Genomic DNA, 15,088 nt, shown 5'->3' with positions numbered 1-15,088 from the left:
GCTATAAACAATCATATACATAAAATTTCATTTTTCTGGGATAAATGCCGAGGAGCACAGCTACTTTCCAGAGTGGCTGTACCATTATGCATTCTTAGCAGCAGTATATGAGATCTGATTTCTTCACATCCTCACAGCCATTTGGTATTGTCACTATTTTTATTTAAGTCATGCTGATAGATGTGTAATGATAGCTCATCCTGGTCTTAATTTTCTTTCCCCTATTGGCTGAATGCAAATGATGTTGAACAGGTGATGCAGGTGATGTTGAACAGGTGCTTACTTGCTATCCCTGTATCCCCTTCAGTACCATGTCTTCGTATTTTTGGCTCATTTATTAATCATATGGTTTGTTTGCTTTTTAATTAATGATTTTTTTAACTATTGAGGTTTCCTAAAAACATCTTTATTGAAACATTTTTCTTTTTTTAAAGATATAATTCACATACTATAAAATTTACACTTTGAGAGTATACAGTTCAGTAGTTTTTAGTATATTCAGAACGTTGTGTGACCAACACTACTACCTAATTCCAGAACATTTTCATCACTCCTCAGAAGAAACCATTAGCAGTCATTTCTTGCTTAATCTACCCTCTGGCAACCATGTCTACTTTCTGTCTCTACAGATTTACCTATTCCTACTTTCTTTTTATTAATGTTTGCATGGTACATCCTTTTCATCCTTTCACTTTCTTTTTTTTTTTAATTTTATTTATTTTTGGCTGCACTGGGTCTTTGTTGCTGCGCACAGGCTTTCTCTAGTTGTGGCAAGCAGGGGCTACTCTTTGTTGCGGTGCGTGGGCTTCTCATTGCTGTGACTTCTCTTGTTGAGAAGCACAAGCTCTAGTCACATGGGCTTCAGTAGTTGCAGCTCGCAGCTCGGTAGTTGCGACATGCAGGCCCTAGAGCGCACAGACTGGCTTTAGTAGTTTCGGTGTGTGGGCTCAGTAGTTGTGGTGTGTGGGCTCTAGAGTGCAGGCTCAGTAGTTGTGGCCCACGGGCTTAGTTGCTCCACAGCATGTGGGGTCTTCCTGGCCCAGGGATCGAACCCGTGTTCCCTGCATTGGCAGGCGGATTCTTAACCGCTGCACCACCAGGGAAGTCTCTCATCCTTTCACTTTCAACCTGTGTAAATTGTTATATTTGGAGTAAGTTTCTTTTAACAGCATGTAGTCATTAAAAATTTTTTTTCAGTCTTGTAATTGGTGTAGATCATTTACACTTAATGTAATTATTGATATGTTAGGACTCACGTCTGCCTTTTTTTTTTTTTTTTTTTTTTCCCGGTACGCGGGCCTCTCACTGCTGTGGCGTCTCCCATTGCGGAGCACAGGCTCCGGACACGCAGGCTCAGTGGCCATGACTCACGGGCACAGCCGCTCCGCGGCATGTGGGATCTTCCCGGACCGGGGCACGAACCCGTGTCCCCCGCATCGGCAGGCGGACTCTCAACCGCTGCGCCACCAGGGAAGCCCCGTCTGCCATTTTTGTCCATTTGTTTTCTCTGTTTTTTTAATACATTTATTTATTTACTTTTAGCGCGTTGGTGCGCACAGGCTTTCTCTAGTTGCTGCAAGCAGGGGACTGCTCTTCGTTACAGTGCACGGGCTTCTCATTGCTGTGGCTTCTCTTGTTGCGGAGCACAGGCTCTAGTCACACGGGCTTCAGTAATTGTGGCTTGCGGGTTCAGTAGTTGTGGCTTGCGAGCTCTAGACCACAGGCTCAGCAGTTGTGGCGCACGGGCTTAGTTGCTCCACGGCATGTGGGATCTTCCCGGACCAGGGCTTGAACCTGCTTCCCCTGCATTAGCAGGCAGATTCTTAACCACTGCGTCACCAGGGAAGCCCTGTTTTCTCTGTTTTTTTGTTCCTATCTTTTCCTGCCTTCCTGTGGGTTACCTGAACATTTTTTTAGAATTTCATTTTGTTTTGTCTATACAGTGTTCTTGAGTGTATCTCTTTATATAGCTTTTTAGTGGTTGCTCTAGGTATTACATTATATATACTTAACTTACCACACTCTGCTGGTTTTATCATTTTGTTAATTTGAGTGAAGTGTAAAAATTTTACCTATTTTTATGTCTCTTTTCCTACTCTTATTTATAATAAACTTGTCTTAAATATTCTTCTACATGTTTTGAGAACCACATCAGATATTGTTAAAAGTTTTGCTTCAACTGTCAAATACAATTTAGAAAATTCAAGAGGAGAAGGAAAATGTAGTATGTTTTCCAGTATTTTTACTCTTTTCATTGTTCTTTATTCCTTCCTGATTTTCCAAGATTCCTTCTCTGTCATTTCATTTCTGTTTATAGAACTTCCTTTAGCCATTTTGTTAGGGTAGGTCTCTTGGTGATAGAATTCATTAGTTTCCCTTCATCTGAGAATATCTTAATTTTGCCACTTATTATTAAAGGATATTTTTGCTAAATATAGAATTCTGAGTTGAAAGTTCTTTTCTTCATCTCCTGAAAAATATTGTGCCTTCTGGCCTCCCTTTCTGATGAAAATTTGCTGTCATTGGAATTCTGTCTCCCGCCACTCCCCTTAAAAGAGGTATTGTTTCTTTTGCTGCTTTGAGGATTTTTTGTCTCTAGTTTTCAGCAGTTTGACTCTGTGTATCTGTGCACAGATTTCCTTGGGTTTATCTTGTTGGGAGTTTTCTCACCTTCTTAAAAGTATAGGCTTATGTCTTTTGACAAATTTGGAACCTTTTCAGCCATTATTTCTTCTAGGACTTCTTCTGCTCTGTTCTCTTTGTCTTCTTTTGGGACTCTGAAGACACTTTTGTTAGGTCTGTTGCTATTGTGGCATAGCTCTGTGAGGCGCTTTTCATTTTTTTTTCTCTCCATTGTTGAAATTGGGTGTTTTCTATTGCTCTTTAATTTTGGTGTTTCTTTCCCTGTCCTCCTCATTCTGCTGTAGAGCTTATCTATAGAGGAGTTTGTTTTGTTTTGTTTTTTGGTTATTGTATTTTCAGTTCTAAAATTTCTGTTTTGAGCTGGGGAGGAATGAAAGATGGGAATAGCTCCAACTTAAGGAGCCACAATCCCACTATTCTAACAGAGGTTCTGTAACTTGTCTTGATAGATGCTTTTCAGTTTGTTCTGTGCCTTCAGTTAATTTCAGAACTTTGAAATGGTCAATTTTCATTGTTTAGCCAGTATTTTTGCTGCTTTTCTGGAAGCGTGGGTTCACTGAGGTACTCACTCCGCTATTTAGGAAGTTGATTTGTTTTCTTTCAAGTGTTATTAACTCATATCGTATATACATTACATATATATTTTATATATGAATTTGAATCTATTGCTGTCATCATTCATTTGATGATCAAATTGCCTCATTCTAGACCAATGAAAGTTCTTTCGGATTGGTTCCTGTGTTCTTTGGATGTGATGTCATATATCTTTGATAGTTCTAGTCCTTGCTTTCTGGTATAATAAGATTCCAAGGTACCTCGTGCACATTTCCTGCCCCAAGCTTGCAATTTGCCATTTCTCTGAGGAGCTCTCTTTTTTTAAGTGGATATGATATTTACAGTCTACAATCCAGGTGCTGGGGTGCTCATTGATAGCAGATTGCCATTTCTTCTAGGTCTTATCCATAGCGATGGCTAGGAAATACACGTCTTTTGAAGAGAAAAGAAAATCAGATGGCTTCATCTGATATTTACGATTTTAATTTAAAATTACAGGGTTTTTATTTCTTTGATTTTATATTCATGTCTCTTTTCTTTTAGAAATGTGTTGTTTTGTAATGTCTTTAGTATCATCACTTATTTGTTTTTATCCTATAATATTCATATAATTTTTTCACAGTAACAATACCAACCTTCCAAATATCAGTAGGATAATAGTGTATAGTTTAAGATTTCTTTATGTTTTTGCCTTTAGATATATTCCACTTGGGTTTGTAGTCAAAATTTTGTATTTTATTAATGACTTAAAGGGATCCTGTTTTCTTTGCGGTTTTGACACCACCAGTTAGGCATATTTAAGTTCATTTTCAGTTTTTAGAATTTTTAATTTAAATGTTTCTGAATTGTGTAAAGTATATACATAGTTACAAAGTCAAAATTATATAACAACATTCCCACTTTCAGCCTGATAGTATTCATCCTTTTTATTCTTCTCCATATATATAACAAGTTTTATTACTTTTTATTCTATTTTTCATGTTTTAAAATGTAAAAAGATATGTGTGAGCATTTACATATATATTCATCTCTCTCTCACCTTATACAAAAACTAGAGCTACAATAAAAACTGCTGTGTGTTTTGCTGTTTCACTTAGTGTATACTGAAGATTATTCCACATCAGTATATGGAAATCATTCTCATTCTTTTTTACAGATGTATAGTACTGGATGTATATACTGTATTTTATTCACCCTGTTCCTTATTGATGGACATTTGGGTTGTTTCCAGTCTTGGCATTACATATAGTACCGCAATCAGTAGCTTTGTACATATGTCTTTTTGTATTTTTGCCAGCATATCTTTGGGATAGATTCCTAGAAGTGGGATTGCTGAATCAAAAGGTAAATACATATGTAATTTTGCTAGATATTGCCAAGTTCTTTCACTGGGGTTGTGTCGTTATGCTTTACCTGCTTGATTACCTGCCTCACCATGGAGTGTGTTGTCAGACTTTGGAATTTTTTCCATCTGATATCTCAGTGTAGTTTCCATTTGCATTTTTTTAAAATGAATACATTTGCACACGTTTCCATATGTTTAAGGACTATTTGCATTTTTAAAAAATAAATTCTCGGGACTTCCCTGGTGGCGCAGTGGTTAAGAACCCGCCTGCCAATGCAGGGGACACGGGTTCAGGCCCTGGTCCGGGAAGATCCCATATGCCACGGAGCAACTAAGCCCATGTGCCACAACTACTGCACCTGCGCTCTAGAGCCCACGCCACAGCTACTGAGCCTGCGTGCCGCAACTACTGAAGGCTGCACACCTAGAGCCCGTGCTCTGCAACAAGAGTAGCCACCACAATGAGAAGCCCATGCACCGCAACAAAGAGTAGCCCCTGCTTGCTGAAACTAGAGAAAGCCCATGCACAGCAACGAAGACCTGACGCAGCCAAAAATAAATAAATAAAATAAATTTATTAAAAATAAAATAAATAAATTCTCTTTTCATGTGTTTTGCTGACTTTTCTATCAGATCATTAGTCTAGTTTCTTCTCAGTTTTTAGGTAGTTTTTGATGAATGAGAGACTTTAGTCCTTTCATTCACTGCTTTTATTGTTGTTATTGTTTATTTTTAAATCAGCATGCTCTTTGAGGGACTAGGGTTCTTGCCAAGGACCATGAATATGAATGTCCAGCCTTGTTGTGTTTTAGTGATGGAAGTTGACTTTCTACTGGCTCATACTTCCAGGATGCTCCCAATAAAGTCTTTGTTGGTTTGTTGTATTTCTAGGGAAAATTTTCAAATACATAGAAATGAAAACAATATAGGAAACACCCACGTACCTACAATGCAGAATTTAAAAATTAATAAATAATAAATTAACATTGTCCAATATTTGTTTTCATTTTCAAAATTGCGGTAAAGTATCCATAACATAAAATTGACCATTTCAGCCATTTTTAAGTGTACTGTTCAGTGGCATTACATTACATACATTCACATCATTGTGCAACTGTTACCACCGTCCATCTCCAAAACTTTTTCATCTTCCCATACTGAAACTCTGTACCCGTTAAACACTAACTCCCCATTCCCCTCTCCCCCCAGTCCTTGGAAACTACCATTCTTCTTTCTGTCTCTATGAATTTGACTACTCTAACTACCTCAAGTAAGTGGAATCATAGAATATTTGATCTTTTGTGGCTGGCTTATTTCATTTAGTGTAATGTTCTCATGGTTCATCCACATTGTAACCTGTAGCCTGTGTCAGAATTTCCTTCCTTTTTTTTCAGAGATGTGGTGCTTTTTTTATATATATATATAAATTTATTTATTTATTTTTGGCTGCATTGGGTCTTCATTGCTGCATGAGGGCTTTCTTTAGTTGTGGCGAGCAAGGGCTACTCTGCGCTGCGGTGCACGTGCTTCACATTGCGGTGGCTTCTCTTGTTGCAGAGCACGGGCTCTAGGCATGCAGGCTTCAGTAGTTGTGGCACGTGGCCTCAGTCGTAGTGGCACATGGGCTCTAGAGCTCAGGCTCAGTAGTTGTGGCGTACGGGCTTAGTTGCTCCACGGCATGTGGGATCTTCCCAGACCAGGGCTCAAACCCGTGTCCCCTGCATTGGCAGGCGGATTCTTAACCACTGTGCCACCAGGGAAGCCCCTCCTTCCTTATTATGACTAAATAATATTTCATTGCATGCATATAGCACATTTTGTCTATCCATTCATCTGTTGATGGACACTTGAGTCAGTTACTTCCGCCTTTTGGCTGTTGTGAATATTGCTGCTATAAACATTCATGTATAGATATCTGTTTGAGTCCCTGCTATCAGTTCTTTTGGGTATATACCCAGAAGTGGAATTGCTGGATCATATGGTAATTATATTTTTAATTTTTTGATAAACCACCAAAAATTTTTCCACAGTGGCTGTACCATTTTATATTCCGAGACCAGCAGTGCACAAAGATTCCAGTTTCTCACAGCCTTGCCTACACTTATTTTCTGCTTTTTTGATAATAGCCATCCTAATGAGTGTGAGGTGGTATCTCACTGTGGTTTTGATATGCATTTCCCTAATGATGTTGAACATGTTTTCATGTGTTTTTTCATTTCTTAAATCATAATACAGTTTAAGGCTCTTTTGTACTTTCCTTCTAATCTTCTTTGCTTCCCTCCCTCCCCAAAGGTAGCACTGTTAATGTTGATGTATATTCTTCCCATCCTTTTTTTATACTGTTATTGATTTGTATTTATAAACATTATATTGCAGTTTTGTTTTGAAGCCTAAATTGTATCTTGGGCTTTTCATTCTGCACCTGCTGTTTTTACTTGATGTGATTTTTTTGAGATTTATATATGTCAATATAGTTCATTTATTTCAGCTGCTATATGTAGTAGTACTCCGTTGTAGGATTGCCATAATTTATCTATTCTTCTACTGATTGCTTCTGTCTGTTGCTGTTAGAAACAGTGCTGTGGTGAGCATCCTTGTATTTGCCTCCTTGTGTTTGTGTGAAGCACAGGCTCCCCAAGGGTATACTCATTCAGCAGCTGTTTATCACAGACTTCCTAGTGACAGGCATTGTTTTGGGCAGTGGGGATAGTCAGTGAACAAAACCCTACTCTTAGGGAGTTTATGTGAATTGGGATTATTGGATTCCAATGGAGTGTTTGAATCTTTGCTCACTCATCAAAAATGTATTGAGTCTCTGCTGTGACAGAGATGTAGGAGTGACCAAAACAAAGCTCCTGTCTTCACAGAGTTTATTGTCTAATGGGGAAGATAAAAAGACATGGTATGCTTGTAGGTAGGAATGAATGCCGTGAAGATAATGAAAGCAGAGGCTGGAGGTTTCTACTTTAGATGCACACTGATGGAAGGCCTTTCTGGTGGAAGGCTTTTCTGGAGAGGTGTTGAGTAGAGGCTTGAATGACGTAAAGCTGTCAATGACAGGGGAATGAGTCTAAGCGGAGGAAATAACAAACGCAGAGACTTTGAGGAAAGAACATGGTTAGAGAGGAGTGGCAAGAAACTCAGTGTCCCTCGAGTGCAGTGAGCAAACAAGAGGCTGGCTGGGGATGCAGAGTCAGGGTCGGGAACTAGGGGTCAGATCACATAGGGCCTTTGCAGTCTCCCAAATTTTAGATTTTATTGTGTGATTAAAAGGTGAAAGGTATTGTAGTTAGACCTTGCACTTAGAGAGATAGCAGTAGAAATGGTGGAAGGTGATTAGATTTGGGATATCTTTAAAGGTAGTACCCAGAATTTTCTGATGGATTGGATGTGAGATGTGAAAGAAAGGGAAGAAAGTAAGGATAACGCCACAGTTTTTGGATTGAGTCAAAATATCAACCATTGGTAACTTTTACTCAGTTGGAGAGTACTAAGGAAGAACAGATTGAAAATTTAAGTTTGAAATGCCTATTAAGGATCTCAGATATTTGGCATTAGATACTAAATTACAGTCCAAAGGGTTTATAGTAGTTACACTCTCACCAGCTTTATGTGATCTATTTAGGTGAATCCCAGATACATCCCAGCAGGAGACAGCATGTCACACTCTATGGTGTTGAGATTCATTGACAATCAGTGCACTAAGGGAACCTGCTATTTAAAAAGAATACTTAGTTATTTTGTGTGAAAAGTCAATTAACTTGTGAAGTAAATTGTAAGTTAGGTTTACTAAGTTTATGTTTTTATACCTTAAGTTTTTTTTAAATTCAGCCTTACCTGTTTTTGTGTTGTTTTTAATTCCAGATGCTGGATCTGGAGTGGAAGAAGTGGAATTAAGCTGGGAAGACTATCTAGAAGAGACAGGATCCACAGCAGTTCCCTACGGGTCTTTTAAACATGTGAGCGGTGACTATATTGCTTGACTTACTATATTTCTTTTCTTTGACTCACTGCACCATCAGTAGAGAGTTTAGAGTTATTTTAAGGTAGAATACTTGAGAGAATTTGAGTGCTTTTTCTTTTTCCCCCCTGTTGCCACTTTTATTAAGAAAACTTGACATATTCTAAAACCCTTTTGGTTTTGTGTATTTTTTGCCACTCGATGCCAACCTGTCTTTTTTGACCAGTCATGAATATTCCTTTATTTTTGTCAAAAAAAACCCCAAAAACCTCTTCAGTTGAAGAAAATGATTTATAGTCTGGTACAGGCAGACCTTGGAGCTGTTGCGGGTTCAGTTCCAGACCACCACAGTAAGGCAAGTATTGCAATAAAGTGCAAGTCACACGAATTTTTTGGTTTCCCAGTACATATAAAAGTATGTTTAAACTATACTATAGTCTGTTAAGTGTGCAATAGCATTATGTCTAAAAAAAAGTACATACCTTAATTTAAAAATACATTATTGCTTAAGAGTGCTAGTCATCACCTGAGCCTTTAGTGAGTAGTCTTTGTGCTGGTGGAGGGTGTTACCTCAATGTTGATGCTGCTGACTGGTCAGGGTGGTGGTGGCTGAAGGGTTGGGGGGGCTGTGGCAGTTTCTTGAAAAAAGACAACAGTGAAGTTTGCCCCATGGATTGACTCTTCCTTTTACGAATGATTCCTCTGTAGGTGCAATGCTATTTGATAGCATTTTACCCATAGTAGAAGTTCTTTCAAAATTGGAGTCAATTCTCAAGCCCTGCCACTGCTTTATCAACTAAGTTTATGTAATATTCTAAATCCTTTGTTGTCATTTCAACAATCTTCACAGCATCTTCACCAGGAGTAGATTCCATCTCAAGAAAGCTCATCCATGAGAAGAAACTCCTGGGACTTCCCTGGTGGTCCAGTGGTTAGGATTCCACAGTGCCAATGCAGGGGGAATGGGTTCGATCCCTGGTCGGGGAACTAAGATCCCACATGCTATACGACGTGGCCAAAAGATTAAAAAAAAAAAAGAAGAAGAAGAAGAAGAAACTCCTCGTTTGTTCAGGTTTTATCATGAGATTGCACCAATTCAGTCACATTTTCAGGCATCACTTCTAGTTTTCTTGCTGTTCCACCCCATTGGCAGTTACTTTCTCCACTGAAGTCCTGAACCCCTCAAAGTCATCCGTGAGGGTTGGAATCAGCTTCTTCCAAACACCTGTTAATGTTCATTTTGACCTCTTCCCATGGATCACAAATGTAATTAAAGGCGTCTAGAATGGTGAATCCTTTCCAGGAGGCTTTCAATTGTTAGATTCATCAGAGGAATCACTATAGCAGCTACGGCTTCATGAAATGTATTTTTTAAGTAGTCAGACTTGAAAGTTGAAATGACTTCCTGATCCATAGGCTGCAGAATGGATGTTGTGTTTGCAGGCGTGAAAACGTTATTAATCTTGTACATTTCCATCAGAACTCTTGGGTAACCAGATGCATTGTCAGTGAGCAGTACTATTTTGAAAGGAATCTTTTTCTGAGCAGTAGGTCTCAACAGTGGGCTTAAAATATGCAGTAAACCATGTTGTAAACAGATGTGCGGTCATCCAGGCTTTGTTTTCCCATTTATAGAGCACAGGCAGGTTAGATTTAGTATAATTCTTAAAGGCCCTAGGATTTTTTCATGGTAAATGAGCGCTGGCTTCAGCTTAAGCTCACCATCTGCATTAGCCCCTAACAAAAGAGTCAGCTTGTCGTTTGAAGCTTTGAAGCCAGGCTTTGACTTCTCTGGCTATGGAAGTCCTAGATGGCATTTTCTTCCATCTTCTTCCAAGATAAGGCTGTTTCATCTACACTGAAAACCTGTTGTTTAGTGTAGCTACCTCCATCCTTTATCTTAGCTAGATCTTCTGGATAACTTGCTGCAGCTTCTACATCAGCACTCGCTGCTCCACCTTGCACTTTTATGTTATAGAAATGTCCTTTTTCCTTCAACCTCATGAACCAGCCTCTGCTAGCTTCACACTTTTCTTCTGCAGCTTCCTCTCTGAGCCTTAATAAAATTGAAGAGAGTTAGGGCTTTGCTCTGGACTAGGACTTGGCCTAACCATAAACCTGAATCAGTATATGGTGAAGGGCTGCCAAATATAGTAAAAATCAAGCATGGATATAGGAAGATGTTGAGAAGGGATGGCTATGACTAGCAGATCATGGGCAAAACTGGTAGAACTCTAGAGCAATGGTAATGTATGTCCAAGCCACCGGCAAGAGTTTTACATAACCAAGTTTGGCACGAAGGAAGGAGGGAAGACAGGGCTGAAGAAGGAATTAGAGATAAACCACGTTTGCAAAGAGGAAGAGTGTAAGATAGTGAAAAAGCCTTCCTCATGGTGCATGTCTGGTGGAGAGAAGAACCCCCACTGTGGGAAAAGCACTAAGCTTTACCTGGGTCTTCAAGAACAAACGCATCAAACTGATTGAGGAAGGGATGTAGGTAGGAGAGGGGTAGGAATACATGCTGGAGCATCAGAAGTCCCCTACAGTTGGGGGAAGGTTAGGATCACTGAGAAGTTTCCACCCCCAAGACCAAGGGACACAGAATCTCACAAGACTGAGGCTGAATCTCAGAGAATGCTTGTCCCCCACTACCAAGTTAGAAAATTGTGGGTAGTAGAGGTCTCTTTGTGGGGGAGAGGCAAGAGTGTGGAGAGAGAGAGAGAGAGAGAGACAGTCACAAAGAGAAGTGTAGTTACAACAGAGGTGTAGTCACAAAGAGAAGATCTAAATGTGAGGGTGGAGCAGCTAATGTTGAGGGAAAAAACCGTATAGCAAATGAGCCTACAGCATAAATACCAGACAGTGCTAGTGGAATCTGAAGCCTATGGTACACTGTGAATAACTGTTAGCAACAATAAAACCCAAACCCAGCTCTACTCCTAACTAGATTGACTTAACCTTCTCTCTTGAACTTAAGACCTAAGAAGAAACATGCTCATTTCCGGGAGTAAATACTATGTGTCTCAGTCTTGACTGTTCTACCCAGGATGTCTAGCTTTCAACGAAAAATCATGAGAGACACACAGAAGGAAGAGAAAAACAGCAAAGTGTCAAGAGGCAAAGCATTCAATAGAACCAGACTTGTATGACCCAGATGTTTAAACTGTCAGAGAATTTTAAATAACTGTGATTAATACGTTAGAGGCTCTAGCAGAATAGGTGGACAACATGCGTGAACAGAAGAGGAATTTCAGCAGAGATGGAAACTATTCTAAAGAATCTAGTAGAAATGGAAAACGTGGTAACAGATGAGTGCCTTTGACAGGCTCATCAGTTGACTTGACACAGATGAGGAAGAAATCAGTATACTTGAAGGTAAGTCAGTAGAAATCGCCCAGACTGAAATATAAAGAGAAAAAAGTGGGGAAAAAACAGACTAGGACACCCAACAGCTGTGGACAATATTAAAAAAAAAGAGTGTAATTTGTGTGTAATTGGAATCTCAGAAGGAGAAAAGAGCAGAGGTGAGGAAGAGATGTTTGAAGGGATAACGGCAGACAATTTTCCAAAGGAAAACAAAGATACTACACCACAGATCAGATAAGCTCACGCAATGCAAAACAGGATAATTAATAACAATAAAATGCATCCAGACACATCATATTCAGACTGCTGAAATCCAAAGGGAAAGAGAAAATCTTGAAGGCAGCCAGAGGAAAAAAAGACACATTACATATAGAGGAACAAATATAAGAATTATAGTGAAATTTTTTTGGGAAACTATCCAAACCAGAGCACAGTGGAGTAAGATCTTTAAAGTGTTGAAAGAAATGAGCCTATCAACCCAGAATTCTTCCCTCAGCAGAAATTTTTTCGAGAAGTGGAGGAGAAATATAGACCTTTTCAGGAAAACAAAAATGAAGAGGTTTCATTATCTACAAAAAAGTATTAGGAAGTTCTTAAGGCAGAAGGAATTTGAAATAAGACAGAAACTTAGATCCACAGAAAGAAATAAAGAACAATAGAAATGGCATAGATGTAGCTAGATATAAAGTTCATTGTTTTCCTTATTTTTAGTGTCTCTAAAAGATACCAGTTTGAAACAAACAAAAAAATGGTAGCAGTATATTGTGTGTTTATAGCATATGTAACTATAGTAGCACAAAGGATTAGGAGGGAGGATTTGGGAGTATATGGTTGTAAGATCTTTGTGCAGCACATGAAGTGGTATGGTATTATTTGTAAGTAGACTGCAATTAATTAAAAGATGCATATTGAAAACACTTCAGTGTTAAAGGTTTTAAAAAAATTAACTTCTTCCTCAGTGTTGTACAACCACTAACATTCTCCATTTCCACAACTTTTTCATCATCTCCAACAGAAACCCTGTATTCAGGGTTTCTCCCCTGGGTGGCTCCTCCCACTCTCCTCCCCCAGCCCTTAGTAACCTCTATTATACTTTCTGTCTCTGTGAATTTGCCTATTGCACATAAGTGAAATCATACAATATTTGTCCTTTTATGTTGGCTTATTTCACTTAGCACATCATTATACTTTTAAAAACTTTTTTAGTGGTTGCCCTTGTTTTTGCAGTATACATTTACAACTAACCCAAGTTCTCTTTCAAGTAACACTATACCATTTCATGGATAGTGCCAGTAGCTAATATCAGAGTATTCCCAATTACTCCCTCCCAGGCCTTATAACATTGTTATCATTCGTTTCACTTACGCATAAGCTATAATCACCAAATAATTTGTTGCTGTTATTAGTTTGAACAGTTATCTGTTAGATATATTAAGAATAAGAAAAATTAGATTTTATCTACGTTGATTCTTTTATATGTTTATTATATATTTATTCATTTATTCTATTGCTCTTCCTTTATGTAGATCTAGTTTCTGACATATATCATTTTCCTTCTTTCTGAGGAATGAATGAATGAAGTTTCCCAGCCGCGCTGTGTGGCTTGCGGGATCTTAGTTCCCTGACCAGGGATTGAACCTGGGCCCTCGGCAGTGAAAGCGTGGAGTTCCTAACCACTGGACTGCCAGGGAATTCTCTGAAGAATTTATTTTAATATTTCTTGCAAGAAATATTACTGGCAACAAAGTTTCTCAATTTTTGTTTGAGAAAAGTCTTTTATTTTGCTGAGTGCAGAATTCTAAGTTGGTGTCTTTTTTCTTTACGTAATTTAAATATTTCACCCCACTATTTTCTTACTTGAGTGTTTTCTTAAGAGAAGTCTGATGTAATTTTTATCCTTGCTTCTCTATAGGTAAGGTATTTTTTTCTCCTCTGTCGTCTTTCAAGAGTTTTTTCTTTGTCTTTGTTTTTCTGCAGTTTGAGTATCTTATGCCTAGGTATAGATTTTTTTGTGTTATTTATACTGCTTGGTATTCTCTGGGGTTCTTGGATCTGTGGTTTGGTATCATTAATTTTGGGAAATTCTCAATCATTATTGCTTCAAATATTTCTTCTATTCTTTCTCTCTTTTCCTTCCAATATTTATAGTACACTTATGTCACACTTTTTATAATTGTCCCACAGTTCTTTGGTATTCTTTTCCAACTTTCTCATTCTTTTTTCTCTTTGCTTTTCAGTTTTGAAAGTTTCTATTGACATTTTTTCTAGCTCACACATTCTTTCCCTGGCTGACCCCAGTCTTGTGGTTGAGCCCATCAAGGAATTCCTCATTTTTGTTAGAGTGTTTTTGGTGTCTGCCATTTCATTTTGATTTTTCCTCGGAGTTTCTCTCTTCTTGCATCACCCATCTGTCTACTTTTTTCATTTAGAGCCCTTATCATATTAATCAGTTGTTTTAAATTCCTGGTATGTTACATCTCTGCCATATCTGAGCCTGGTTCTAATGTCTGCTCCGTTTCTTCAAACTGTGTTTTTTGTCTTTTAGTAGCTCTGTAAGTTTTTGTTGAAAGCTGGACATACTATACTAAGTAAAAGGAATAGAAATAAATAGGTCTTTAGTGTTTTATGTTTACCTGGATAGAAGTTAGGTTGATTTTACCGTTTGTTGTAGCTATAGGTGTCAGAGGCTAAAATTTACTTTGGTGTCATTTATTTTGTCTCCTCTGTTTTACAGGAGCCCTCTTGATATGGTGGTAAGGTGTGAGGAGAGCAAAAGCATTCTCTGGCCCTGTGAACTGGTCTCAGTGTTTTAGTGAACCTGAGTTGTGCATATCCTTTCCCCTATTTTGGAGGCTAGAGGGGGCTGGAGTTGGGTGTTTCCCTTACCTTAGATCAGGAAAACTCTGGTAAAAGTTTTGGTAAAACTAGTTGATTAGGACCTAGTAAAATAGTTTTTCTTGAGGGTTAGTCTTGTTAAGAAGAGCAGAATGCTTTGGATATATTTCACAATGCTACTTTATTCTTCCCTCTGCCAGAAGTACTAGGAGATTTTTCTCTGATCTTTATTGTGAAAACCTGGTAGGACTCCTGGGCGGGGCGGGGGGGGGCGGTAAACTCAGAGAAGTCTGTGGGCTGCCCTGAGACTGGGCCCCCATGGAGTTTTTACCTCTCAATCTTGTCCGTACTGAGCCTCTAGCAATTCATTAATTACAGTTTGA

General features: G+C 38.6%; 1 protein-coding gene across 3 annotated transcripts in view; it reads left to right on the top strand.

Annotated features, from left to right (window-relative positions):
* Positions 1 to 15,088, top strand: part of SFMBT1 (Scm like with four mbt domains 1) — a 131,061-nt gene that overhangs the window by 75,698 nt on the left and 40,275 nt on the right. For all 3 annotated transcript variants that reach the window (XM_022572870.2, XM_022572871.2, XM_089919459.1), the window contains one exon: positions 8,408 to 8,502. In XM_022572870.2, coding sequence (XP_022428578.1) covers positions 8,408 to 8,502 — 95 coding nt within the window. The remainder of the gene's footprint in view (positions 1 to 8,407; positions 8,503 to 15,088) is intronic.

Source organism: Delphinapterus leucas, chromosome 10, assembly GCF_059928025.1.
Source record: "Delphinapterus leucas isolate spDelLeu-1000000601 "Yukka" chromosome 10, BTC_Dleu_Yukka2, whole genome shotgun sequence".
Lineage (NCBI taxonomy): Eukaryota > Metazoa > Chordata > Mammalia > Artiodactyla > Monodontidae > Delphinapterus > Delphinapterus leucas.
This window is presented reverse-complemented; position numbering and strand designations above follow the sequence as displayed.